Consider the following 26,835-nt stretch of genomic DNA (forward strand, 5'->3'; position numbering starts at 1 on the left):
TCTGTCGGTGATAATCCATTGGATTAATTTCTTTTTATTGGTAATCAATTAATTGATTGATTATCAATTGGAATCAATTGGAATCAATTGGAATCAACCAAACCAATTGCTGAACCAATCGCTGAACCAATCACTAAGCCAAACTCTGAACTGTTTCAATCCAAACCTTTAAAGTTAATCAACTTATACCATGGCTGAAGATCAATCTGATCAAGGTGATCTATCTTTTCCTCAGGATGAATCAATTTATCAACCGGAACCTCGAATCAATCGACCACACCGACTGAAGATTTATACCGGACTTAAGAAAAATGTCTCAATCGAAAATTGGATTAAGCTCTTTGAGTCGGCTGGTAAACGATATGGCTGGTCCGAAGAGGTGATGCTCGATATTCTTGGTGAATATCTTGATGAGGATCCATTGGATTTCTATCTCTGCGAAAGAGACACATCAACTTGGCCAGAGATGAAGATGAAGCTAATCAATCGCTTCGGGATTAAAACTGTCGAGCCCATTCTCGAATTTCTCCATCTCAAGTTTGACCGATGTAAGGATGTGGTAACTTACTTTGAATCCAAGCGACGGTTGGCCAATAAAGCTGGACTATCTGAGGATCATGCTGTTACCATTATGATTGACAGCCTCACTGGTAGACTTCATGATTGTTTCCTTGGTCATCGAGTGAAAACATTTGACCAATCCTTCACCACCGCCAAAACTGCTGAAGGTCAACTCGCTCAAGGCAATCATGGTCACTCCAGTCAACAAGGTAATGGTCATGGGAGTCCTCAACGAAACTATCAACAGGGTAAACCTCGAACCAATGATAAGAAACCATTCAATGCTCAACAACGAGGTCAAGTCCAAGCCAACGGCAAACCTTTTGTCAAACGACCACCCAAAAGTGCTTGTTGGACCTGCATCAACATTGGGAAACCAGATCAATACCATTGGTCTGAGGATTGTCCAATTAAGAAGGGCATTCAGGTCAAAGTCAACTTTGTCCAAGCTGAAGATTCCGATTCCAATTCTGCTGATTCTTCCCAACATTTAAACTAATTGAGAGACTTGAAGTCAAACCCTCTCACCTCATTATTCCTGGTTCAATAAACACCGATCCAGTTTCCATCCTCTATGATCCAGGATCTAATATCTCTTTGATTAATAAATCAATTGTTGATCAATTGAACCTTAAATCAATTAAGTTTAATGGTTCAAGTTTTTCAACAATGACTGGGGAAGGGGAAATTTCAAGTCTCGCAAAACTCAATTTAACTATTGGATCGATTTCTCATTCCATCTTTGCTTATGTCACAAATTTACTTTGTGTTGATCTGCTGTTGGGATTGGATTTAATCTGGAAATTCAATCTCAAATGTGATTCTAATTACCAAATCACCCAAACTCCTGGTACTCCAGTTGAACCAACAACCATCAAGCTGCTGCCTCTCCCAATTAAGCTGAATGACAATTTTTATTTGGATCTGAAGACCAAATTAATTGCTGCTGATCAGGTAAATGCTGATAGTATCAATGCTGCTATGCTAAAGCTGTTGACCCAATATAAAGGGGTATTTGCTGAAGGTAAGTTCGACATGGGCCAGTTAAAAGAGGTCGAATGCATCGTCGAATTGGATACCGAAATTCCAATCAACTCTAAACCTTATCGCACTTTGCGTGAGGACAAGATTGTTGCTGAAGTTAAATCTCTGCTGGAAGCAAAGTTGATCCGTCCATCTAACTCACCTTATGCTCCACCTGTTACATTGGCCTTCAAAAGGGAAGACAATGATAAGACCCGATTCTGCATCGATTATCGGAAACTTAACGATAAGATGCTCGCTGATAAATACCCGATGCCCCGGATTGAAGACATTATCGATTCTCTCTATGGGAGTAAATTCTTCAGTGTCTTCGACATTAGATCTGGGTTCTGGCACATCAAGGTTCGAGAGAAGGACATCCACAAGACCGCCTTCATTACTCAACATGGTCATTATGAATGGCTAGTGATGCCGTTCGGTTTGAAAAATGCTCCAGCCATTTTTCAAAGGTCAATCCGAAATATTTTGGAGAAACATCGATTGACAAACTTTTGTCACAATTACATTGATGACATTATCATCTTTTCACCATCTCTCCAAACCCACATTGATCATCTCTCTTTTCGCTGCTGTTGAAGCTGAAAATATCAAATTGAACTTTGAAAAGTCCAAACTGTTCCAGACGAATGTAAATTATCTTGGTCATAATTTATCCCATGACTCAATCAAACCTCTTCATTCAAACATTGATTCAATTTTGAATCTCAACCCACCGAAAAACGTATCAGAGGTTCGACGATTCTTGGGTAAAGTAAATTATAACAGAAAGTTTATCAAGAACATTACCAAAATTCTGGACCCAATCCATCAGCTGTTAAAAAAGGATACAAAGTTCAATTGGACTGCTGAATGCCAAGGGTCATTTGATCAAATCAAAACCTTGTACACTTCCGATCCCGTGCTGAAAATGTTCAACCCAAATGCTATGCTGATCCTGGAGACTGATGCTAGTCGTATTGGTCTAGGTGCTGTCCTAAAACAACCTGATGAGAACAACAAATTACATCCGATTGGATATTTTTCCAAAAAGTTAACTGTCCATCAAGTCAACTATCCCGTTACTCATCTCGAATGTTTGGCAATTGTCGAAGCTGTAAAATTTTGGCACCACTACCTCTATGACCGTAAATTCACGGTCATCACTGATCACATTGCTCTTAAAGCAATACATAAAATTAAGGAGCCAAATAGTCGACTATTTACCTGGTCTTTCTTCCTCTCTCAATATGACTTTGAGGTTAAATACCGTCCTGGTAAAGAAAATGTCGAAGCTGATTATCTCTCAAGAGATCCTATTGCTGCTGATCCAGTTGCTTACCCATTTAAACTGGTAAATTTCATTAATGCTGATGAAATTAAAGCTGAACAATCTAAAATCAATGATATTGATTTACAACTCGCTGATGAAGCTGGACTCTATTACAAGGTTGATAAAAATGGTAACAGGAAGGTGATTCTACCTGAAACCTTGAGGTACAAGCTAATGGACGCTGTTCCCCACAATTTGGTCATGTTGATATAAGGAAAATGATCACAATTATCAGCTGGAAATATACATGGACAAAATTAACTGAGGATGTAGTTAATTTTGTTAAGAACTGTAATCCATGTCAATTGGGTAAGACACGGAGATCAAAGCTAATTGCTGAAATGGGACATTTTGGTCCTGCTGAACGTCCATTCCAAATAATCGCTATTGATACTATTTGTGGATTGGATCGATATGGATCCAAGAAACGCTACATTCACTTTGCTGTTGACCATTTCACCCGGTTTGTTTGGGCTATTGCCTCAAACCACCAAACTGCTGCTGAATTTGTTGCACTAATTAACAAAGTGACCGCTGATGGTAAACCTGAAACCATATTAGCTGATAAATTCACCGCTATCACATCCAATGAATTTGCTGAATATTTGGACCGAATGGAAATTAAAATTAATTTCATTCCCAAATCATCACCACAATGCAACGGACTTTGTGAACGTGTTGGTAACACACTCATTGATCGGATAAGGATCAAAATGATCTCAAATAATTATCGATATGGATGGGTAAAGTATTTGCAACGTACTATCTTCGAGTACAATCATACTCCTCATGCTGTTACTCAGTTTACTCCATTTTATTTATTTAATGGAAGTAAACCTAGGAATTGTGCTGATATTCAATTCCCCGAATTAGCTGAAGCCCGTTCTCAAGCTTGCCAAAATTCTATCGAGAATCATAAAACAAATGCTGAGATTTATAATCGCAAACATGATGATTATAAATTTGCTGAAAACGAAATGGTTTATATCAAAAATCGAGCTGGGATCAATAAAAGGAAATTTGATCAAAATAGCTGTGGACCTTTCCGAATTATCAGGAAAATTGCTACCAATATTTATGATATTGCTTTTCGGAATCACCATTCCAGTCTGAACAAATTCACTCCAAACATTTGCTGCCAATATCCAGAAATATAACCTGAATTATCATTCCAAACCCCTTCGTTTAATCATGAGGGTGGGGATGTAATGTAAATTACATTTTAGAGAAAGAAAACAAAAGGGATTTTAAGTTCTCTTTCTCTCCTCTTTCTCTTGTTTTCTTTTCTCTTTCTTTTCCTCTTTCTTTCCTCTTTCTTTTTTGATTTAATTTCTCTCTCTCTCAACCTACAACTAATTAGCTAATTGTTGACAAACATTTATAGTCATTGTTGATGTTGATCAACCACAACAACAACAGGCTAACAAAATTAATTTTGTTGATCAACATTAATTGTTGATGATGATGATGATTGAATTGTTGATGATAATCAACAACAACAACAACAACAACAGTCAGTTGGTGATTAGTTAATGATGGTGATGGTTGATTATAATCATGTTGATGATTAATTTAATTTGTTTTAATTTGTAATTAATAAAGATTAAATTGCTTGTTTAAATTTAGTTAATTAATTAATTCCTTTTCAGCATCGATTGGTTATTATTTCCAAGGAAGTGTTTAATTGGAATTCATATTCAGTGATAATTTCGTATTGGAATTATTTCTGTGAATTTCTGGCTGAAGCTCTTTCCTTATATGCAAAACTCTTGAAAGCCCCATTTAAATCATTTTTGAAAGTTTGTTCAATATTAAACATGATATAGATTATGAAAACATACAACCTGATTGTTGAATATCATTTCTACTAGTTCTATCATCGAAACTTTATCTTTTCAACTTCTGTAGCTCATTTAACAGATATTCCAGAAAAAACGCTTTTAAATCATTATTTTGAGCAAAGTAAAATTCAAAACTCATTTTTATAGTGTTTTGATATCATAAGTAATCTATCAGAATTCGAAAAGCAAAGTTCGTCCATGTTTAGAATTTGTCTATGGGATTTTACATGTATTTTGAGCCTTGGATCGTTTAAAAACTTTTTCTATAATATGATAGATATCGGAAATATTTCATATCACTTTTGAAGACCCATATTAGAGTATGTTAAATAAAATGTTTCATTGGCCTGAGATCAGTTTTCAACGATCGCGGGCCGATTTTTTTACGGTATAAATAGTACCGAAACTGTTGATCACAAACTAATTTAAAGTATATCGATCGATAGGCCTTATACAGGTTTATCTAGAATATCAGGAATATCGTAGTGATCTGAAAAATCCCCAGTTCACTACAATATAGCGAAGTTGCGCTTTTTGGCCTTAAATATCTCCCGTTTTTGAGTTCAAAAATAAAAACCGATGTCTAAATAATTTTGAATAGCCTATGTAAAACTCTGTTACTGAAAAAAGTTTAGTTCTTAACTAAAAAGGATAAAAAAGTTAAAAAATGGGAGATCCTCCTTTGAAATTAATTGCCAATTACAATGATTTTTTTACTCATGATTTTTTAATATTATTTCGATCGATATTCATCATGAATTAAACCTAATCATGTGAACAAAAATCTGTGAAATAGATGTTGTAGAATAAATGTTATTTTAATAAATTCTATTCATTTTAATAATTACGATCATCATAACAAATAAATTGTTATATGAAAAAAACTAATCTGATAACAATAAATCATGTGAACTTGTCAAAATTTTACCTGAAAAAATTGAGTTCTAAACAAAATTAATTAACTTTTCACCATAATAATAATAATGATCTTCTAAATTATTCAAAAACAGAGAGAATTCAAAATTTTTCGGTCGCCAGATTGGCATGGAAAACTATGAGAAAGACCGTGAAATATTTATTATGAATTAAGAACAAAAAGTTTCTCTCTCTCTCTCTCTCTCTGTTCTTTATGTGTAATGATAAGTATTTAAATTGTTTTATCATTAAAAAATCATTAGATGTTTTGTTTTTTTTCTCTAGCATTTCATGATAATCTATTTGTGACTAAACAAAACTCAATACGAGTAAAAGATTCTCATCTTCTTAGCCATTTATCTCTTGCTCGTTTAAATCTTTTTCTCATTCTCGTGAAATAACTTCCAACTCGAAGATATTATTATCGTTGTTAGAAGGATAAATAATGATATATTGTTGATAACCGTAACGATGTTGATAAGATAATAGGGATGTAAGAAGTCATGTTTCATGTAAGGTTAGTGGAAGGGGAATGATTACTTTCTTTCTATTATTTTTCGAATTGAAGAGCACAATATCAATATCACTATCAGATAAAAATTTGTATCGAATTAACTATTGAAAGGAAAACATTCCGAACTTGATGTTATATTGGATATCCGATCAGTATTGCTGGTGAAAAATATGATATTTCATTATCTTTATGATAACTTTAAATGTAAGTGTCAAGGTGATCACTTGGTCAATAATAAGAAATGTAAACAACAGATAAATGGATCGATTGTGTTATCATGTTACTTTTTCCAATGAAATCGAAAATATTTCTACTTTTCCTGTTACTTATTCTGATAAAATGATGAAAAATTTATCATTGATATTATTTCGTGAATTGTACTTTCGATACTTACAGTAATCAATCGAAGAGTAAATAAGTTACTTCATCTTATTACAAATCAAAGTTCACATTAAACTTTCTCCAAAATCATTCATCTATGAGATGAAATTATCTCAACTCTTGAGAAGCTTTTCCATTTATATGAATTTCCTTTTCCTTGTTAAGTTTATATTTTTCGTTTTTATTCTCTTATCTTTTGTCTTTCTACATTTTTCTTTTCTTCTAAATAAGATGTTCTTCCATTTATTTCAACTCTTTCGTGAGATTTCAATTGCGTCTTACTCATCATTCTTATTTGATGACAAGTTATTGCTTTTGTAGTAAAGTGTAAATAACAAGAGAAACAAATTGAAGAAATGTTGTTTTTTTACTCTTATTTGTTCAATTTCCTTCCCCAAATTCTCAGTCTGACCACAGGGATTTAAGAATCGGTACAATTTCGTTCATTGATAAACTTCCATCGAATTGGAAGACTTGGATTAACAATAAAATGTTTCAGTTGATTGGCAGCAATTCGATTGCTCTGATAGCAGCTTTAGAATTTATATTAGCTCATTAATTATTAGGGCTATCGATAAGTTCTGCCGTTTCTCAGCTTTACTGACTGTTGCTCGAAAATTGTAAGTGATTTGAGTTCAAATTTTTAACCGATAAAAATCCACATCAATGTTTGAGTATTATTATAGATTAACTGAGAGTAAACTTACTTGTTAGTTAACTTTTCTCCAATTGTTGTTAATAAAAACCAAAAATTAAGTAGTAGAAGACTTTGAGTTTGCAACCACTTTCGCAATCATTCGCGCAGTTAATGATAATCAAGTAACAATAACTTTTGATAGCTAATTAGTTGACCATTTTAAGACTACATCAGTTAAATGAGTGGACATTACTTATTATCGTATCTCTGGGTTAACTGTATCTCTCATTGATTGTATTCAAATGCGTGAAGTCTTTAAAAAGTGTCAAACTCAAAGTCTTTGGCTGAATGACCATCGGAAATTCAAAATTTAAATTTGATCATTTGCTTAGAAAATTTGAATCCTAGAGAAAAATCATCATTGGCCCAATGGTAAAAAGAAAGTTTCCTTGAGTTTTTTCCGAAAAAATGACACAATTTAAATTTTGAACTTTTCGGCCGAAAAATTAAATTAACATCTCAACACTATTTCGAAAAATAATTGAATAAACTAAAGAGTCAAAAACGACAGAACTTATTGATACCCCAATACTAATTTTCTATCCCCTTCATACACAAATTTAAGTCTTTAGATCATTAGAACTTTTCCAGATTCTTAAATCTGTGCTGCCATCTACCATTTGTTTATCTAATTAAAGTTCGAAAACAAACTTACCTTTTCAAAAACGCTCTGTACCTTTGACGCTTATTGTTACTCGTATTGATCATGATCGCTTGGAAAATCTTCCGATCCAATACCCAAACACGAACTTTGGTGAGCGCTAAAGAGAAATTGAATTGAGTAGCGAGAATATAAATTACATGTAACAAGAATAAATAAAAAAGACTCAACATTTTGACTAGAATTTGATGAGCAAACAATGAGGTAGAAAATAAAAATAATCAGAGAACCGATTTGAATCAATGGTTTGCCATTAAAACAATTAAACTATCGATCAATAATGACAATTAAATTATAATCTCTTGGAATCAAATTATACCCAAAACCATCATGCAATCTTTTTCTAAGTCGAATTGAACTTTCCTTACATTCAGTCTCAATCTGCTCAATGATCGATTCACGAATCTTATTCCTTACCTTGCACAGAAGCTGTTCGAACGCAGTTATAAAGTATGGACAATTCACCGATAACTTTGCCAGATCCTAGTGTTTTGACTGGTTGACCATTCGTGATAACCTGAAAAGTACCACTCGCAGTGACGAAAAGATGTGTACCAAAAGCTCCTTGTTCGCAAAGTAAATCGAGCTCATCATAGTTTTTCTCGTACATCGCATCGACAATGAGGCTCAATTGAAAACCATCCAGCGAATTTTGTAAAAAACTGTTATTGAGTAAAGCGTCTTTGATCAATTGTCGTGACCTTTGCGATTGAAAGAAAACCAAAAGAGCGATTGAGGTCAAAATCTTTTTTTCAGATGTGATTTTTTTATGTTTTTCATTCTCAAATATTTATTTTGTGGGTTTTTAGAGTCTCATCAGTTATAATTACCTAATTAATATTTTATAAATATTCAAATAGAAATGTTGGTTCTGGAGACTCAGAAAATTCTGGTAAAAATGTCATTCACAATGAATGCTATCTTTATTTTTTCATTACTCAGAGTCTCTTGACTCACCCTGTTGACTGTCGTTTGATATTCATGCATAAAAAATTCATGTGAAATGAATGAAGAAATATGAATAGATGAATAACAAGTCACGATTCAGAGTAACAGGTATCATGATATTCGAGAATCGTATCAACTAAGAGTAGTTTTCTTTTGTTCATTGAAGAATACACCTTTTCATGGCTTCATGAACTTCTGAGAATCTATTCCATATGAGGTATTGTACTTTTCGCGATAGGAACAAATGAAACTTGAAGAATTTATTAAATGGCTTCCAACATGAACTTTTTCAGAAAATAATGACCACTCAATCGTAAATTTGAACCAACTTTCTATCTCAGTATATTGATCAATTTCCAAATTAATTTAATATATTTTACATCAGTTCGCAAGAGTGATTACGCTTGGAATTAATTAGCCTTATGATCATGAGCAAATTCATCATTAAATGGTTTTAATTAATTGATAGCATCTAATTAAAACATTAACGCTTAACTGATATGAAACGATATATTAAATCAATGAGAGTTATGAATGTAACAAAATCTACAACATTCAATCCAATCAACAGTCGAGATGAAACTGTTTCTTTGCAACATTTTCCTAAGTAAATAATTGAAAAATCAGTGGAGTTAATTAAGTTTGACTTTGTAAAAATTCAACATAAATTATCGATCAAAGAAAAGGTGAAAATCGATTATTTTACAAGAATGATTAACTCGACAAGTAATCACTTATTTCCGTTAATTAGTCTTTTGATTTGTGATTTTCTCACCCAGAAACGGAAATGACTCGGAGGTTTTTAATTGACAAAAAGTTGTAATGATAAGCGAAAGGATGAAAGTTGAAATTGAAATAATCAAAGTTTAATAACTGAATAAAATGTTCCAGTTAATTGGTGACAATGTAAATGAATATCAAAACAAGAATAATTAACTTACTTTACATCTTTTTCAAATAAAGGAAGAGGAAGTGTATCAGTTGATGTAACACTGTCGCCTGAGACCCCACACTTTTTAGCTGGAGGCGATGAAGGAGCTTCGATTGGGCCAATGTTCGCAGGTTCATCAGACATCATCGGATTGATTAGTGTTTTATGATTTTCGCTGAGATAAGTTAATTAAAACTGGTGGAATTGGTGTTGACAGGACAACAAATGAATCGATTTGAAAGTCTCTACTATGAAAAAGTTAATTTCAATCTATTCTGATAATTATCAACACTTTTTGTCACAACAATTGTTCTGGAACAAATGAAATGTATTAATGAAAATGAATAAAATTGGCATGAGAAAATAATAACTTTCTAAATGGAGGCAGCACTTGTTGATCTGAAATATTACCTGAATCAGAATCCTCAGAACAGCCATGATTACATGGAGATAAAAGAGGAAAAAAGTGAAATTATTTTCCTTTCCCAGTGAACATGTTTCTTTGTACCTTTAAGGAACTTTAATAATAAATAATGTGAATAAGAAGCAAAAATTATTATGGTAATGATAATCTGATGAGATAATATCTGCATCATCTGAGTCATTCCATTAGTATTCAATTAACTGTTTCAATAAGGTGAATAAGATATTCATCGAATGCTATTGAACTGATTCAACGAATTCTCATCTCTTTTGTTTTACTTTCGATTTGGGCATTGACAAAATTGCGATTCGAATTATTCTGAATCCATTGAATTAGAGATTATGTGATTTAAGACGTGCATTTGAGTAGTTTATTCAATTCATGATTCTATTATATTTCAGTAGATTATTCCTACGAATATGATTTGATTTTTCTATGAATTGCCTGAGGCTTTTTCATCATCAAAATAAATTCATTTGCAGAAAAGCTCCTCACCTTTTGATGATTAATTCTTCTTTAAGGTGTCAAAGTTTGATTCGCAAATTATCTCAACTAGTTATTCATGTTTTTTTCTCATCAGAATATCAAAATTCCCATGAGTTTTAGGAAATAATATTTTTGCAAATGAAGTTTTCCTGTTTATTGATTGAACTTTTATGGACAAACTTTTCGATAATTATTGATTGGCAAATGTTTGATTATTAGTCTTCTTATAAATAGAATGAAAATATTAATAATTAAATAATAATGGTGATGAGCCAAAATCATGAGAGTGTCAAAATTTGATGGAAATCATACAAGTTAATTTGAGATTTGAATAACTAATTGGTTCTTAATAACTAGTTGCTGATATTCAACAGAAACAAAACATTCAATGTTACACATAATCCTCAGCTGATTGTTAGGCTGATTGTTCAACTTCAGCAAATTAATTGTTCGAGCTCTTGTTCAAAACAACTTTGCCAACTTCAATCAGAGGTGGTACCTCGTTAGGTTGCAACGTTCCAACGTGTGATTTACTACTTTAGCTCATTGTTCAAAAAGCTCAATCTTCTAGCTGGTAGTCCAGCTCGAAAAATTTGGTCACGATGAATTTCTCCGCACCAAAGTATCCGCATTAGGGTTCATCCAAAAGTTGGAAATTCGTAAAGGGTTTTCACTGTCCAAGGCAATTTTTTCACATCTTTCTTTTCGGTTTCGCCATTTTTATTCACATCAATAACTTCAAAAATACATGATTACTTGAGGAGTATTTATAAATACGATTGAAAGGTGCAATATTGTAACATAAATTGTGATATGAATTCAAGTATGAACTGTCAAAATCAAATGATCAATCAATCAATGTTTATAAAAATTTAAAATCAAATAAAATTTAGCTGCAATTAATACTCACAATCAGTGAAAACTCAACAGTAATCACAGCCATTTCACCCGCTTTAGCACCCACCGTTGGTCCACCAAGTCGCTCAATTGTTTCATGAGTCTGATTAAAGTAAATAAGTTGATACAATGTAAAATCAAACGTACTCTTTGCGCAACTATTAGAAATTAAAATACTATTAGATAATATTAATAGATTAAAAGATTCACCTTCAATTTGGTTGCCAATGTTTGATTGACTTTTTTGCAGCTAATGTGTAATAGATAAGTCATTTCCATTAACTAGATGATTGAAAAAAATGTGATTAATTGTAGATTAACTTGATATCTATTCATATTTTGATATTGATAACTATTCGATTTCTCACCATACTCATAACACAACCGCAGAGATAGATGGCAAAACAAAGTGAAATGAAAGGTAATGAGCCAAAGAACGTAATTAAATCTGCTATGAATTCTGAATGTGATCTGATAATTAGTCCGGCATAAATGGTCATGTTACTTATACCACTTAGAAATATGACCAATACAAATGTACACCATTTGTGACCATCTGAAAGCTGTTCAAGTTGATTAAGAAACATCATGATCTGTCTAATTTGAAAACGATATTCTCGACTTTTATTATTTCGCACATGAGTTAGTAAAGTTTTCAGCTTGAAATTGATTGAATGGAGTCTCAATACAGCTGACCAAATGAGAAGAAAGCAATAGCCAGTGTAGGACATCAGAAAAGTGCCACAACTAACATAGGTAATAGTCATTGTTGGGAACCAGAAAATAGTTGACCAGAAAAATGATCTATTTGTTAAAAGGAGAGGTGATTGGTAATATGTGAAGCCATTAAAAATAACCAGCATGAAGGTCAGTGAGACCATTAGCCGATATGCTGAGTTACTGGTCACTGTAGATACGACATAGAAAAAGTTAATATGTGATCTCTTTGAGAAATTGTACTTTTGGGCTGAATATTCATCTTTTCGCAATTCATTCAGTAAGTTCATCCAAAAATTGATTACTCCTCGAGATTCGGTTGCAATGAATAGTTCACGAAGAAAGAATATTACAGAGAGACAGCTCATTGCGTAAGCATGGATTGCCCATGAAAGCGAGTAGTGGCCCCATGGGTCAGCTAGATAGATGTGGAGAAATGGCTCAGAAAAGAAAATCCAAACAAGAAGTCGAATGAAAGTCGTGATGCAAGAAATACGAATGACTATATTGACATAGTCAGTTTTAGAATCAATTTGGCTCCGAAAATTGGGTTCCAAGCATGAGAATCCATAACGAACGGTTCGCATATTAAGGGACAACTTTTCAAAGCGATCCAAGGCCTGAGTATAGTCAACATGGTAATCATCATGGTAGGGTAGTCCAACTGCGAATGCAAATACTTTGTATAGAAAAAATGTTCTATTCTCAATTTGATAGTAACGAAACATTGTTGTAAAATCCTCCGGGCGCTTTAACGAAATCATCGAATGAGTGATTATGAATGCAAAAGTTTTACAAAGTTGTTTGAATTAGTCGAAAATGAAAGTTGAATTTTCGATCAACATTGTAATTTTTTTTTCATCCATTTAAATTACTTCTTTGCGGTGATTGATTGTTGCACGATTATATTAAATGATCATTTAAAATGCAATTTGTAATAACTGATTTAACGATATATTAATTGATTACTTCAATTTGATGATCACAATCAATATTTTGTAAATTATATTTGTCTAGTCGTTTTATTTGAAGCTTTGATTTATATACAAATGATAAGTATGATACATTGTTGTAAGTATTTTACCTGTTCGAAGGTCTTAATTTGGACACGAAATGGCCTCCGAACAGATTGTACAAGTTATTTATAGCACGATTGGCTTCCGATTATTTGGTCGTTAGTCCCGAAACATGTCCACGACTTTCAGCTGAGTCTGTTGATTTCTCTTTCGAGTGTGACTGAAGAAGGAAATGAATTTAATCCCGAAAGAAAACTTTGGTGTATTGCCTACGAAAAGTCATCAAATACCAATGACTTTGACCATGACCTTTAAACCTTGAGATGTTAGTAGAAAAGCCTTAATTTCGAACTAATTAATCAAAAAAGCTCTGGTTAATGAAATTTATTAGTAATGAAGAGGTAGGAGATACCTGCCAGTGAGCGGGCTACGCAAGGGGCTATAGTAAGTTATCATTTCATAGATTCAGGTTGATTAAAAAGGCGAAGTCATTAAGTAAAACTGATTATTGTTTATTCTCTAGGCCCGAGATGTCGCTAGTGAAACAACAGTTTCGAGATTTTGAAAAAATCATTTTCTGTTTCATTCAAATATATCGAGATAATTAATTGTTTTAATTCTTAGTAATCAAATATGGCGAAGTTAAAATTGCGAGTTTCCAATTATTTGACTAATCGTTAATCGATTGGTAGGTCAATAGTAAGATGACAACTCGCGGAACAGGTGATGACATAGAGACAAAAAAGGATCAAATATAATTGATTGTTTTGTCTGTCAATTCAATTGAATCATATGATTTTCCGCTAATTATGATAATTTAACAATAACAACACTTTCCCTTTTGATATCATTGTTATTTAACTTTACTATCAAGGTAATTTCCTGATTAGTTAACACAAAATGAATCCATTGAACCAGCGAAGCGCCGATAATGATTATCACGTAACATTTACCATTAATTGTTCGTCTTTTATTGAGCTCAACAAATTAACTGAGATCTCAATCAGGACAATTCTTCGTCTCTATTATGCAATCGAATTGGTTGCATCTCTTTGGCTTTTTGCCTGAGACAAGAAAAAGAGAAAACAATTCATCAAGTGATTAATCGAGAGACTAAACCCTTTCCAAGAATCATTGACATCAAGAACTAGTTCTGCATCTTGTTCAGTTATCATGAAACAAATAATATCCAAGAACATTTGTTTATTTATAAAATCTTATTGCGTTTATTTTGTCAAAATTGAGATAATGTCTCGATGATAATCTTTTTTTGTTAACAAATATTATTTTTTAGATGGTAAAGATTTAATTTTAGAGATTTTTTTGGTGGGTTTTTCTTTACGAATTGGCCAGACCCATGATTGAACTTTAAAGCCTACAGCATTTAGACATTCCAATTGATTTTTGTGTTCAGCTTTTAAATGATTTTATCCATTTCTACGAAACCGATGTTACTTTCCTTCATGATTGTGATCATCATTGTCGGAATGTGTCAATGATTAAACAATCTATCAAATTACAAATTATGGTATTAAATGGTGAGTAAATCAAGATGCTCCTAATTTTTAACAGCAAAATAGAAAGGAAGGATAACGAAAAGTGAGGTAGAGGAAGAGAAATGAAGAGAAAGGGATGGAAAGAGGGAAACAAAGAGATCGAGTGGAATCGAGAGAAATCGAAAGGATAGAAAAATGATGAAAAGGGAAGAGAAAAGACCTGAATGTTGTGAAAGTGTGAGAAAAATGGTAGTGAAGAGACTATGAAAATTGAGAACATCGAAAAGAATGTGGTAGAAAATGGGGATATTCAAATAAAATTGACTGATAGAGAAAAGAGAAGAGAGATGAATAGAGAGAAGAGAGAGAAAGAGAAAGAAAGAGGTAGTATTTAGGATAGTAGAAGGGTTTTGTTGCCAATTAAATTGTATAAAGGAAAAAAGTTGATGAAATGTTTGAAGAGAAAAGGATTTGGATTCATCATTGTGATAGTTTTGTTGTTGATTTAAATGTTAAGCAGAATGGGTTTCAAGCTTGGGTGAAGAGTTAATGATAATCGATTCATGGGCGATTTTGGATTCATGCAAGAATTATAAACAAAGGCACTGGGAAGACTTTTCTTCGATACTGGTATCCATGTTGAGTTTTTTCCAAGTGAATCCGGGGTATCAGGGGTTGGAGGTAAGTCTCCGTCTATTTCATCTGAATTTGCTTTCTTCGAATTGTTGGTTGATGTAATTGGTTGTGCTGATGATGTTGATGATGAGGATAATGAGCCACTACCACTAGCAACCTCTTTCTCTTCAAGAGGATCTGATAATTTAGAGTTAACTGCAAAGGAAAAATCTGTGCTGTAGGCTTGATGTCGCAAGACTAATCTTTTCATGGCATTGGCGCTCTCTGCGAATGCAGCCAGATCCTTGGCACTGTTGTTTCGCCTTATCACCTTAGGTGTTTTGAGGAGGGTCAGGGGTCCTCCATGGCGTACCCATGGATGGTTTAAAACCATCTCAGCGGTGTATCTTTGGTTTACATCTTTCACCAAAAGATGTCTTATGAGGTCTTTGGCTTCGTCCGAGACGCATCCCCAATCTCGATAAGGAAAATCGTAAGTTCCGTCTTGAATGCAGGTAAATAGTTGGTCTTGGCAGGCTTGACAAAATTCACCTCTCTGCCAGCCACAGTCACTACCACAGAAGCCATAAAAAGGCGGATAACCGGATAATAAGATGTACATGATGACACCTAAACTCCAGAGGTCACATCTCTTGTCGTAAGGTGTAGCCTCTCCGATGAAAGCCTCCACGACTTCAGGAGCCATGAATTCAGCAGACCCAACCTACATGAGTAAATAAAAAACAAGATTATAATACTTGGAATAGCTTCAATTGTATAAAGACTATGATTATGTAAACGCTTGATAATTATCGTCACTCTCAAGTTATAAAAATCATTAAGCTTCAAGAACATAAAAAAATCTTAAAACGGAAAATATTAAGGAAAAGGTAAAAGAGGTTTACTAATAAAGTAAAAGAAGGTTTTCGAAAAAAGTAGCCTGAGGCGAAATTGAAGCTTTTTGAATCAGTCAAAGTAAAATGATGGAAAGAAATAACAGTTAAATATCCAAGAAATATAAACTGTTTTTTTCTCAACAAAGAAAGAAAAATAAACTGTGACAATGAGTAAGTCGACACACCAAATTAACGCTTCACTTATTATGTTAATTCAAGAACAGTGAAAGATTCATTTTGTATTTCATCATCAATAGAAACTAAAGGGTAAACTTACTGGTGTCAAGAGTTCAGGAGTGCTGACAGGCGAAGATTCGTTGATGACCAGACCTGAGCCCAAGTCAAAATCACAAATTTTAAGGGGACAAATTTGATCTTGACTATGACACAGAATATTTTCTGGTTTGAGATCTCGGTGGGATATACCTTTCTGATGAAGGAACTTGAGAGCATTGGCAATATCACGAATAATAAAACTTGCTTCATTTTCGGTAAAATGATTACGTTTTTGGATATGAGCTAACAAAGGCCCACCAGCAAGTCTTTCGAACACCAAATAAAATCTAATTAGAAAAAAAGGAAAATAGATTAGTTGATGTTGATGATTAATTTTCAAACGAATATGCAAAACGTAAGATGATACGAATCGAGGTCAAGAGATAATGATGTTGATGCTGATGACCAGGGTGTTGAAGACGTAAGATGGTGAAACACCCAAATTATAAAAGAAACAAAAGATAAAGAAGATACAAAAAAGAAAGAAAGAGGAGCAAAGACGTTGCCAAAGACGTAGACACTGAAGAAGAAAGGAAACAAAGACTGAGGGAAAGGAGTTTAAATGGGGAATGAAAAGTTGGCAAGGACCAGAAAGAGACCTGGGAAAGAGCCCTGAGATTACCCAAGGAGGTTTAGTGGGTCAAAGCGACGGCCCTCAGGAGATATAGATCAGTTTCTCTTTATCAATTCTAGTCCCTTGGCAACACGATTCTAACGGGTGACAACACCAACAGCAACATCGATCTTGGAAATTTAAATGGATCAAGTCAATTCTACTTACTTGTCATCTTCTTCAAAGAAATCAAACAATTGCAAAATATTTTTATGTCCAGAACAATGGTAATAAATATCGATTTCACGGAAGACTCTTGACCTTGGATGAGCTTGTTTGTCGATTATTTTAGCCGCAAAGATTTTACCAGTACTTAATTGTTTACAAGATTGAACTTGAGCATAGGCACCTTCACCGAGAATCTCACCAGTCAACTTGTAGACATCATCGAAACAAGAAGATTTCGATACACTAGAGCGTTTCCTCTTCTGTTTCTTTCGCCTGTTTCGCCCATTACCAGAATAGAAATTACTCTTCGGAATAGAAACAGGCTCAGTGTCAGGTAAGTTCACATCCATGATGAGTTCCAGGTACCAGGAGAATCACCTTAGCACTCGCTTCAATGTTAGTTGAGAGGTTTCAATTAATTACAAGATCACAGGTAGTTAATTAGGTAATTAAGGAGCACGATAGAAAATTCAACTTAAGATCATAAACAAAAACAACTTTGCGCTCCATCTGCTGACTCAAAATAAAAGTTTAACGGCGCTTGAGCGCTATCACCGCTGTGGTGACCCTTTGTTAAGGGAGGTTTCTTTGAACCTTTTTCAAGTGTTGAAAAAATTTGTGGATTTTTCTAGTTTTTTCTAGGTGATTAACCTCGAAGTTCCAGTTTCTGATGTATTTTTTCATTAATGAACATGTCTTCCAATGTTCATTATTATTTGAAGTATTACAATATTTGCAATTTTTACTTAGTCTTATTTTGATGTCGGAAAGTGTTTTGATTAGATGATAGGGGTTCAGATTACTGTTTTCTTTGAAGAAAAGATTGCCATTGGGAAACATTAGTTTGAAGTAATTAGGACTTTCCATTGTATATATTTTAGTCTGGACGTTTTCTATTATTTTCCTTATTTTGTTTTTGAAATCTTTTGTTGTAAGTAATTGATGTTTAATTCTTATTAAATCTTTATTGCTATTGCAATTAATTTTCTGTTGTTTGTATGTGATAATGGTGTTTTCTTTGTGAGCTAAGTTTTTAATTGTTTCTATGTTGGGTATCGCGTTCGGGGAAACAATTAAGATGTTGTAATGTTTATTCATTTTGAGAATATTGTTTATAATATTTATAAGAGTGCTGGAGTTTTGATAATAATAGTGATGATGGTGTAATCTGAGACTAATGAAAGTTATGCAAAGAAAGTTTCTTTTTCTCAAAATTTCCATTATCGCGGTAGGTTTTGAGTTCGCAATTAAGTTGTTTGTATATTTGTTGTTTTCGATGAGTTTGAATGTTTTCATGATGTTAATTATTGGAAAGTTAGTTTCACTCATATCATTTTTCAAGAGGTTAAAGATTAATTGAACTAAATATTCAAGACACGGGTTCTTAAGGCCTATTATATAGCCAAACCAAGAATTGATTCTAAGTTTTCCATAAGTTTGGATAAACAGTTTACTCATCCCGTAAGTCATTAATTGTTTTATGGTGATTAAGTAATTGTTGTTGTTTCTGAAGGGGGACGTACCTAAATGATGCATAGAGCTGTTCAAATAAGTTGAGAAAAGTTCAATTTGTTGTTTAATGTTGAGTTTTCTAATTATCTTAATTGTTTTGTTATTAATTCGGTTTTTGTATCTATTAGTATATGAGGCAAATTTCATCTCATAACCTAATAGAGTTGATGGTAATTGTTTATTGTTTAGTTTAATTGTTGTAATTTTACTTGGATTAATATTAAGTCCAATCTTATTCAGTTCAGGGTTAATTTCTTCCAGAATTTCTTCTATGGTTTTATTATTAAGTATAAGTAGATCATCGGCATAAGATACAATCCGAATGTCGATTTGGTTGAATTTTCTCAGGAAATCGTCAATACCTATGCAGAAAAGGATAGGTGACAATGATGTTCCTTGAAGTAAGGAGTTATCTTCGTTAATCAGTTCGAAATTCTTCCCCTCGAAGATTCTAGTTTTTCTTTCATTGAAGAAATCTATTGTAATCTCTAGGGTTTGATCATCAATTTTATTGTAGAGTTTCCTGAAAATGTGATTCTTATCGATAAGGTCGAAAGCTTTGGTGATGTCCATGAGATATGAGTTTTTGTAGTTTGTATTGTTTTCTTCATATTCTAGTAGAAGGTTAATTCTATCTGATCCTTCGATAAAGGCGAATTGGAGACTCGAGTCGATGATTTGTTCGATTTTAGATTTGATTCTGTCAGAGATTATGGTATCGATGATTTTCATGATGAAAGATTGGCATCGAATTAATCGAAAGCCAATCGTTTTGGGAATTTTAACTCCTCCACTAATTTTCATGTTTGTGGGAATTTTTCCACATTTAAATATATCGTCTATGAGTTTAGTTATAGTGTTAAGGTTAAGTTTCTTAAATTTGTTCCACTCGTAATATCTAAAGTCATCCGAATATGATGAAGAACAATTAAAATTCATTTTCTTGATTTTCTCCTTTTCTTCTTCACTGATACCTTTCGAGTATTTGACGGTGAATATTTCATTACTGTAAACGTAGTCTTCAATTCTTAATTTGTTAGTTGGGATTAGATATTCAAGATTAATTTCTCTGTTGATGTGCTTAATTAACGTAAAGAAATCACTGTTTTTGAGTTTCTCGATTGGAATTGGGTTGAAATTTCGGGTGATTCTTGTTTGATATCTGTTAACTATTGGAGATAACCAGATTTTTCTTGATGTAGTTTCAATGTTTTCATATTTGATCTCTTTGTATTTAAATTTAGTTATGGATAAATTTATTTTGTTGAGGGGACTAACTGGTTTTATATTTGCTAAAATTGCTCTATGGTCACTAAAGTTAGTATTTCTGATTCGTGACTGATTTAAATTATCAAAGTTGGTTATTATAATGTCAATTATTGATCTTGTTTGTTTACTTAATCTTGTGTATCCCGTACTACGGTTTCTATCTAGAATAGATTTAAAATTAAGTTTTCTTAAGAGTTTTGTAAGGTTTTTAAAATCTTCTACAGACCCGTTATTCCTAATTCTGGGCTCTGCACACCATATTAGATCTTCTGAGTTTATGTCGCCAACAATAATAATTGGAAATTCGCACAATTTGGTCAGGATTTCAGATAAGTCGTTGTAGAAATTGTGGTTAGTTGAGGATCTGTAGACGGCGATCAACCAGATAAAGCCAATTTCTTTTTTGTAGATCAGAGTTGGAAGGATGTCTTCTTTGGTGTGGAAATGTCTAATAATTTGTAAGTCTTTGAACGGGGAAATAGCAACTTTACCGTTCGAGATCACTTCTTTATCAGTTACTGTCCTTTCGTTGAGTTCGCACATGATTAGTAGGAAGTCATTTTTTGTTTTCTGTAAGTTGATAAAGTGGGAGTAATTTTTTGAGGAGTGTTGTAAGTTTATACTTAGAAGGTTCATTTCACAATTTGTTGTTGTTAGATTAACAATGTCTAAAAGACCACACAGTGAGGATACTCTTAGTTTGGAAGATGTTGAGGGTTTGCAAGCTGATTCATCAATGAGTGATTTTGGTTCTTGCCTTCTCATTATTGAGAAGTTTATGTTGGATTATACTGGTGATGATGTTTTTAACGAGCTACTACTCGTATATGGCGAAGATGATTTTAATCAACTCTTGAGTGTTATAAACGATTTCAATTCTCGAGATGAAAATTATCTTGGTCAACCTGAGGATGTCCGAAGTATTGTCCAAAGTTTCCTGTTACAGTATGAGAATTGGAAATCCAAACTAGTGGAGGATGAGGTAACTGAAATTAGGTTTAAAAGATTGAGGACCGTGGATTTGGGTGCTGAAAGGAGTATTTCCGAACATGTTCGAGATGTTCATATTCGTTTTTCGGATGGACAGGAACGCCCCAGTACTTGGTTAAACGTGGAGGGATTTGTGCTTTTACCGACTCTTCTTGTTTTTCCTCTTTCCAAGGAAGCTGGATTATCAATTTGTGATGAAGTGAAGGAGATCCTATCTAGGCTTAACTGTGCCAAGAGTATTGATAGGATTACCATCGGGAAGTTTTGTTTAAAAATCCGATGTTCTGGAGTTAAAGGGCGTTCTGAGTTGGCTATTGCCTTGAATGGTGATTCTGATTTTAAAAAGAAGTTCGAAGTAAAGATACCAAGTGTACGTGATCCTTTGATAAGGATTGAAAGAGTTTTTATTACTCGTGGGTCTACTGATCTAGATAGTGAATTCTGGGTTAAGTGGGTGGATGATCTACGAAGGTGGAATGATTGGAATGAAGGTCTAAAGGTTACTTGGATAACTTCAATGGAGACTAAGTTTGGGTATCGTGTCATCCTACAGGTTGAATCTCGTATTCGATCACTTCTTGAGGAGAGGAATGGTTTTGTTTATACATCTAATGGTAGATTGCGAGCATTGGACCACTTCACTTTGGTCAGATGTGATCATTGTTGTCGTTATGGACATCGTAAGGCTTCCTGTTTCCGCTTGCCTGTTTGTTCATACTGTTCATCTAATCATCCTTCCCGTGATTGTGCAAATCGTCGATGTCCTGGAAAGTACAAATGTCCTAATTGTCATCGTGAGGATCATAATGGATATGACAAAGATTGCCCGATTTATCAACGATATCTTAAGGAAGAATTGGAGCAGATAAATCATAAATATGTTAACGTAATGATTTAAATAATAGTCTCTTGATCATGCTTTTTCCTTTGTCAAAAAGGTTTTTTAATGCAGATCAGTCTTAATTTTAATTGCGCGGTTGAAAGGTTGTCATGGTAATGTTTTTAAACCGTGTGTCGATCATGAAGAATTGTTTTAATCACAAGAAAGAAAAATGTCTTTAATAAAAGAGAAATTAGTTTTAACTTTAATTGATGATTTCGTAATTTCTTTAAATGTTTCATGTTTTAAAAGGAAAAAAATATTGATTGTGAAAAGGATGGTCAACAGTGTTTATCAGAATCCTCATCAAGTTTTATGTGTTCTTGAGGCTTATTTACGTAAACTTGGAATCGGATATGAAATTGGTTACAATTGTTTGCGGTTGGCTTTCTCGCAGGAAGAGGAACGAGATAATTTCATTCAATTGGTCAGAGGTGAAATAAGTGGCCTCTTAATGACTGACCAAGTTTTAATCCGTCCGATGCTCAAGTTAATCATTCCTAAAAATGAATATGATTCAAGTTTAATCTATTCTAATCTATTGAAAGAAAAGTTGGTAACCGAGAATGAAGCTTTTGTCGGTGGATATTGTTGTGTAGATTTTGTGCTCCGTGGTGAGAAAAGTTATTACGTTTTACTTTCCGTTGATCCAATAATCAGGACGAGGATACAAGTTGATAATTTCAAATTGAAATTGGAAGGAAAGGACATTCGATGTGTTGACAATTTGAATATTCGCATTTGTCGAAATTGTCATCGTTTTGGACATAATCTAAGGAGTTGTAAAAGAGAAAAAAGATGTTTTCGATGTTTATCAACACATGGTGTCGATCAATGCAGTGTAAAGTTAGCGACTGAGGTTCATTGTGGCGGATGCGGAGGGATAGGACACTCTTTAAATTCAATTCAATGTGATGAGTTCATCAGACAAATGGAAAAGGCCCTTGGTAGAATTGACTACATATATAGCGAGTTGATGTTGGAAAAACAGGAAATTTTAAATTAACCGCTCGTTTGTTTACAACATCAGTTGACATGGAGTGAAAAAGGAAAAAATTTTTCTTCTGGTTCAAGCTCATTCTCAAAATTTCCTTATTTTTGTTTTGTGATAGAAATAAAATGTCTCTTTCATGTGGTGTAAAATCCAAAAGTTATTATGTATATTTCTATTTGTTCGAAGGTGAAGATATTTTTACTGATTCTTTCAAATTAATTGTAGCTCTTCCTAATGGTCAACTTGCTGATGATATAATTGGGTATCGAGTTGATGAGGGTAAGGGAAGAGTGCGTGTTACCATGGAGGTGACTAGAGCTTTCCGTTGTAAGATGGCTGTTCGTCGAATGTTACTATTCATAAAGGGAAATTTAATTCCATTGTTTGATTGTGTTAAATCTCAACCTTTAATTGAGAAGGTCCTTGGAAATGGTATAATTTCAAGAGATTATATTTTTTATTTAGAGGAGAAGTTCGTTGGTATAAAATATGTTTGTGTTGAGGTTGATCCTAATGTTGATTCCGATAAGATTGAAAATTTTGATTGGAATTTGGGTCGATTGGATTTTTACCTTTAACCAAGATGGCCTATTCTCCTTTTCCGGTTAAATCAATTGAAAGTGGTTCCCTCTATGGTTTTATAGATGAAACTACCGGAAAGGATTTTCTTCTTCTTTGTTTATTTCAAAAAAATTTTTCTGTTGAAATAATTTGTATCAATTTACTATTTGTGATATTTTCATTTATTTAATTTCTTTTAATTTCTAAAATTATTTCTACATTTGTGAACAACTTAATGGAACTTTTCAGTAATACCCATGTCCCAATACCAGAGGATAACATTTACATTTATTTGATGGTGACTCCAAATTATTCACGTACCATGAATGATATGGCCTCTTTTAGAAGTCGTTTGATGATCGATCGGCCCATTTTGGCTGTTCTTGCTGTTACAAATTTAATAAGTGAAGTTGATGGTGGATTAATTGTGACCGTTTCTCGAACATTGGTTGCTCATTTTAAAGAAATCTGTGGTACCCGTAGGTACATTTTAAATGTAACCGATTATATTGAGACAACTTTTAACGTGTGTGTGTACCGAAGAGAATCTCTTCATACGGATGTTGAATTTGTTACAAACATTGGTGGACAATTTGGGTTAACAAGTGAAGATTTCTTTTACAATGAGACGAAGAGGTTTAATGAGTTGGATTTGGTGAGGATAAAGGTAACATTCGAAGGGATGAAACGGCTTTTAAAAAGAAGTAAGTATAACTTTTATTCTCACCTTTTGAGAATTTTCTTTCTTAAACTTTCAATTTGTTTTCTTAAATTCTGCCAGGTATGGAGGTCTCATTTAATGAAGAGATTTATTATCTATTTAATGACATCGGATTGTACCAATGCTTCAAGTGCAAAGGAAGGGTTACTTTGGATCATCAATGTGTTTCGACTTTAATTTGCTTTCGTTGTGGCGATCCAGCACATACCACTGGGTGTAAAGGATATCACTGTCGAACCTGTGGGAAAAAACATTTGCGAGATCTGGTTAGCTGCAATGTAATCTTTAATCGTACTCTAAGAGAATTGGCCAAAAATGAGAGGACAATCAAAACTATTTATTTGGATTACCATTTGTCAAGATAAAGTTATTCTTCTTAATTCATTCTGTTTGTCAAATAGTTTCTTTTCGGATAAAAAATTAAAGTTTTGTCAAATAGGTAGATTTATTTCAAATTTGTGATTCTTATTCAAAAATATTTTCATTTTCTCGTCATTATCTCCATTTCTTCATCTAAGATCATAACAAAATCATTGTTGATTGAGAGATTTCCGATGGGAATGGTTTTGAAGTTGAAAACGTTTTTAAAGGTGAAATAATCCAAGAGGTGGTTGAGAAGTTCGATTTGTCTTAAAATATTGTATTTAGTTACACAGATGATAACTTCACATTTTAAGCCAAGAAATTTAAACCAACAATCTTCCGTGTCGAAAATTGGAAAATCAATTCTCTCACCTTCGAAAAGTAATAAGATCTCTTGATCTTTTATGTTGATTATCAATTTCTCATTAATTAACCAAAGCATTTTATTATCTTTAAAAGGTGAACCTCAACAATGTTGAACAAAATAACAACTAAAATTTTATTTTATCTTCTCGATTGGCCAATGAGAATGAATGAAGAACAAAAGTTGCTCCATCTCGCGGTCGCTCCTTCGCTCTCTTTGTTTCTCTCGTCATGTTGATGAGCAACAACAACAACAAAGGGAAAGAGAAAGAGAAAGACAAGTATGTCATTGATCTTCCTCTTTCTTTTTCTCTTTCGGTTCTTCTTTCTTCTTTGTCGCAATTCTGTTTACTCTCTTTGAGTCAGGGAAATTCTAGAATATTCCCATTCCTCTTTTTCAATGTGTAACAGAAAAGTTGTGATTCCATTGAAGAATTGAGATGATCATGTTTACTATTAGAAAGAAACAACATTTGAAAAAGGATTGTCTTTATTTCTCATTTGTTGTTGTTTGAGGTGAGTTTTCATCTAGAAGATGAAAGATTATCTTCATTTTGGTTTATTTTTTGACCTTGAGAAGGGAAAGAGGAACGAGTAGAAGAAGATGATGAGAGAGAGAGAGAGAGAGAAAGAGAAAAGATCATGTTGAGGTTACTTTTTGTTCGGCTGTTGCTAAGGTAAAATGATGAATATTAGATTATGATTGTGATTGAATTTAAAGTGTTCGTCTTGTGATCAACAATCAACATCTTTTTGCGAAATAATTTCATGTTTTCTGATGAACGAACACTTTTGTTATCATGATAATTAACGTTCGGCTTTTTGTTTTGCCCATGAATCTTTTATTGGGTAATAAGAAGGAGTAATTGCCTTAATCGTCGCCAATAGTTGTAATCATTTTCCTTGATTAGTAAAGACAATTAGAGGATCAATACCTTGGTTTGAAAGATACAAATTCTGTTAATTGATTGGAGCTTTTAAATTGCCTGGTTAATGTTTTTGTTTACAAACAAATTTTTCTCTCATTCTGATTGACTTGAAGTTGATTGTGATTGCGACTCATCAACAATCAACAACAAGGTTTACGTGATTCCATAAGCATAGAGCAAAAAGGTTGAACATGAAGATGATTTTGAAGATTTCATAACAACACCAAACAAGGAAAGATGATAAAGAAAGAGAAGAAGAGTAAGTGAAATGTTGTACTTTCTATTTCACATGATAAGTCATGAGAATCTCGATGAAGAGAAAAAAAGACCAAACCAATGATACAAATCATTTATCTTCTCTTTCTCTTCTTCTTTCTCTTCTTCTTTCTCTTCTTTCTGTCTACTTACCTGTCGTCACCTCATCATCATCTTCTTCCTCTTCCCCTCACCTTGTTCACTTTCACTTTTTCTCTTCCATCGCTCAGGCCTGATTCATATTCTGGTTTCCATGATGAAAACATCTCTCTCTCTCTCTCTCTCTCTCTCTCTCTCTCTCTCTCTCTCTCTCTCCATTTGCTTCTTTCATACTAATTGTAAATTCATTTGATTCACAATTAACTGTTTATTATTAGATCGACTATTATGTTGTTTGTTTTTTGCTTCACTCTCGCAATAATCATTAATGATTAACTAACAATTCTTATCACAGTCTATTTAGATTAATTTTGTTTTTATTCCTGTTGATTTATTACCCTGATCATGGTTCTAATATTGTGTTAGGTTAACCTTGAGAATCGACTGATTCTCATGTTGATTAGTTAATCAATAAGGAAGATTAAGAAATGAA

General features: G+C 33.3%; 3 protein-coding genes across 4 annotated transcripts in view; 1 reads left to right on the top strand and 2 right to left on the bottom strand.

Moving 5' to 3' along the window:
- The window catches only part of LOC128385967 (cGMP-dependent protein kinase, isozyme 1-like), a 30,075-nt gene extending 19,812 nt beyond the window's left edge, over window positions 1–10,263 (bottom strand). For both annotated transcript variants that reach the window (XM_053344911.1, XM_053344910.1), the window contains exons 1-3: window positions 9,813–10,263; window positions 8,341–8,624; window positions 7,918–8,023 (exon numbers count right to left, since the gene is read on the bottom strand). In XM_053344911.1, the coding sequence (XP_053200886.1) occupies window positions 7,918–8,023; window positions 8,341–8,624; window positions 9,813–9,949 (527 nt within the window). In that variant the 5' untranslated portion in view covers window positions 9,950–10,263. The remainder of the gene's footprint in view (window positions 1–7,917; window positions 8,024–8,340; window positions 8,625–9,812) is intronic.
- Window positions 10,264–14,540: 4,277 nt separating this feature from the next.
- Window positions 14,541–25,304, bottom strand: LOC128385974 (MAP kinase-interacting serine/threonine-protein kinase 1-like). The gene is made up of 4 exons (XM_053344919.1): window positions 25,162–25,304; window positions 17,407–17,923; window positions 16,627–16,912; window positions 14,541–16,177 (listed from the first exon to the last, which is right to left on the bottom strand). The coding sequence occupies exons 2-4, from the start codon at window positions 17,754–17,756 to the stop codon at window positions 15,344–15,346; spliced, it is 1,470 nt and encodes a 489-aa protein (XP_053200894.1). The 5' UTR covers window positions 17,757–17,923; window positions 25,162–25,304; the 3' UTR covers window positions 14,541–15,343.
- On the top strand, window positions 23,317–24,728 carry LOC128385983 (uncharacterized). Its single transcript, XM_053344928.1, has 2 exons — window positions 23,317–24,316; window positions 24,394–24,728. Exons 1-2 carry the CDS (start codon window positions 23,848–23,850, stop codon window positions 24,696–24,698), a joined length of 774 nt encoding a protein of 257 aa, XP_053200903.1. The 5' UTR covers window positions 23,317–23,847; the 3' UTR covers window positions 24,699–24,728.
- Window positions 25,305–26,835: the final 1,531 nt, after the last annotated feature.

This window comes from Panonychus citri, unplaced genomic scaffold (assembly GCF_014898815.1).
Source record: "Panonychus citri isolate SS breed McGregor unplaced genomic scaffold, ASM1489881v1 Contig00063, whole genome shotgun sequence".
Lineage (NCBI taxonomy): Eukaryota > Metazoa > Arthropoda > Arachnida > Trombidiformes > Tetranychidae > Panonychus > Panonychus citri.